The 2,828-nt window shown below is 31.8% G+C and overlaps 1 protein-coding gene across 1 annotated transcript in view; it reads left to right on the top strand.

Annotated features, from left to right (window-relative positions):
• Window positions 1-379: 379 nt before the first annotated feature.
• LOC106470876 (dynein assembly factor 5, axonemal-like) overlaps window positions 380-2,828 on the top strand; it is a 17,475-nt gene continuing 15,026 nt past the window's right edge. The window contains exon 1 of the mRNA XM_013931453.2: window positions 380-1,037. Within this exon, the coding sequence (XP_013786907.1) occupies window positions 404-1,037 (634 nt within the window). The 5' untranslated portion in view covers window positions 380-403. The remainder of the gene's footprint in view (window positions 1,038-2,828) is intronic.

Here is a 2,828-nt window from a genome sequence, read left to right as displayed (position 1 = left end):
TAATGAAAACTTCACAACATCTTTGACTTAGAGGTATATTTTTTTACATATTTCTTTTTAGATAACAGGTATTACTAATAATTATTAATGAAAATTGTTATCATAATTTATCAAAAATGTGTAATTTAAACTTGAAAACTTTACTAATCATTTCATATGTTTACAAATGATATGATTAAACTGATGGTTTTTGACAATAAACAAAAATGACTGATTGATTATCAGTTAGTTCGTATGCTAAAACACTAAAATACTGTTGCTGTAACTGTGACTGAAAGCTTGTGAGCTAAATAAAAATAACTTGGAAGAATAGACGTCCCCTATAAATGTGTTATATATAAACTTTCCTATTTAATTCACCAGGGAGAGGCATTGTCAATCACCTAGCAACGCTATATCTATAATGGCGAAACAGGTGGAAAACTCGTGTGAATGTCTTTTACAAGCAATATCACGATATTTGAGCTGTTTGAAGGATGAAGATAAAATTGTGCGTAAGCGATCTATGGAAAGTATTAAGAGAGAAATCAGTGGGAAGTGGAAAACTCTGCCTGTCGAAGAGTATGACAAACTTGTGTCAGTTCTTTTTAAGCCTTTTCTTAAATGTGTTTGTGATCCAGTTGAACGAGTTCGTGAATTAAGTGCAGAGGCACTCTATCATTTTGTAGAAAACTCTTCAGATCCAGAGGAAATTTCTTCCTACCTTGTACCAACTTTTGTCCAGAGACTCGGTACACAGGAACTTGTAGAAATTTCTGAAGAAGTTAGGTTATTAGAAGTGCAAATTTTAACACTTTTGGTATCAAAACTTCAGGTCAAGATGGCGTGTTACTTGAACGATATGATTAAAATTCTGGTTCAAACGATCGAAGACCCGTATCCCGAAGTAAAGAAAGCAAGCTGTACCTGTGCGTCTCAGTTGGCTCGAGTAATACCAGCGCATTTTCATATGCAATCAGAGTCATTAATTAAACCATTACTACGCACAGTTAGTCACCAGCATGCTAAAGTTCGAGCAGTCTGTGTCAAAGCAATTGGTAAGAGATGGTGAATACTATTGATAAAGAGGAAAAGGGTTGCCGATCTGTTACAACTGGTTTTAATAATTTAATTCTTACATTAGAATTCGACAGCAGGCATACGTGTGGTTTTGTAGGTGCAAATATCAAACACAGTATGCAGTAAAAACGTAACTTCTAGTTAGTAGGCTCCACAGTATGGAGAAAGAGAAGGTTGAGCAATTATGTTATGGAACTCATTAAGCTTTAGTAGTACAAATTATCTTTTTTTTTTAAAAGAGATATCTTAATGAAGGAAATCCAAAATTTTTTTCATAGGATGAATTTTGCAGTGAAAATGTCTAGAATGCACCAACAATGTTTAGCACTTGTGTTCACATTAATTGTCGACTACACGTTAGATATAAGCACAAAAAAAAAATGGGGCAGCTCAGTATGATTTTTGCATTTAATGATTATAAATAGATGTGTCTGTAATTAAAAAAGTGCCCATATTTCTATAGGTTCTTTGTGTTTGGTAACTTTGTAAGTAAACAGTGACAGAAATTATAATTTATGTGTATAAATGATATGTTGGAGGTAATGAAATACTTCTTAATGAAATTTAGGGTTACTTTGTTATAGAATATATTTTTCAAAAATTATCAAATGCTTCGTTCAGTTTAGAATCTGAATGACGCTACGTATGACCAATTTAACAAATTATTCTATTATGTTACACAAGCATTGTCACATCACTACTAAACAGAGATGTTTCCATTTAAACTTTTGATTAAGATCATTAAACTACCAAGTATCTTTTATTAATTCTAAAGAAAAAAATTAGCATTGTAAATTCTGAACCTGTTCATGGTGCTATTACTTTTTGACATTGTGTATGTTTGACTAAGTATGACAAAAATGGTGTTGGCTCATTTTTCAAGCTTAGTTGTAATTTCCCTGAAAGGGAGCAAAAGGCCACCTGGAGGGGTCACCTGTTTTAACCCCTCGTACCATTATACAAGTATGGTGTCTGTCAGTCAATCAGTAGACACTAAAATGACATCACATAAGGGATGCTTAATCTTGCAAGTTGTGCTGTCGTGATGCCAGTAAAACGTGTGCATGCCATGAATCATGGGAAGAATTATGAACTCTGTAGTCTACAACACAGCACGACATATGAACTTTAAAAGCAAGAAATAAAAATATTTGTTACTGGTTTTATTTAGAATTGAAACAGAACACTTTTTGGGACCCTGTGGATGTACATCTAATTCTTTAATATTTTAAAGTAATTATGTTCATTTGTGCTTTTGGAAATTTATTTGTTGTGAGGGTGTAATATTTTGAGCTAATTGTATTGAGAGATATAATGTGAAAAAACTAACTCCTTTACTTTAGTGACTTTGTCATAAACGAGAAACTTCTTCTCATTTCACATTTAATCTTTTAAATTATTTTTCATTTTCAAATACTTGAGTTTAATTGGGTACCCCAACATCTTACCAAATTACATCAGATCCATTTAACAGAGGCCTAAAAACATACTTTAATCAATTTACATAATTGGAAAATGAAAAACATATTAGTGCAAATACTTAATAAGGTTACTAATTGGTATTAAAAATATTTAGAAAATAAAAAGTGAAAATGTTTGATTTACATAAAAATAAAAATAAACAGGCATCTTTAATCAGGTATGCATATATACATATCTAAATATGTACAGCAGATGCAGAGCTAAAAATTAATGGTGGCAAAAACCCATTAAGTTCTAGTGGTTAGTATCTGACCATTGAGGGGCACTGACATTTTTTTGTTGATAAT

This window comes from Limulus polyphemus, unplaced genomic scaffold, assembly GCF_000517525.1.
Source record: "Limulus polyphemus unplaced genomic scaffold, Limulus_polyphemus-2.1.2 Scaffold4262, whole genome shotgun sequence".
Classification (NCBI taxonomy): Eukaryota; Metazoa; Arthropoda; class Merostomata; order Xiphosura; family Limulidae; genus Limulus; species Limulus polyphemus.
This window is presented reverse-complemented; position numbering and strand designations above follow the sequence as displayed.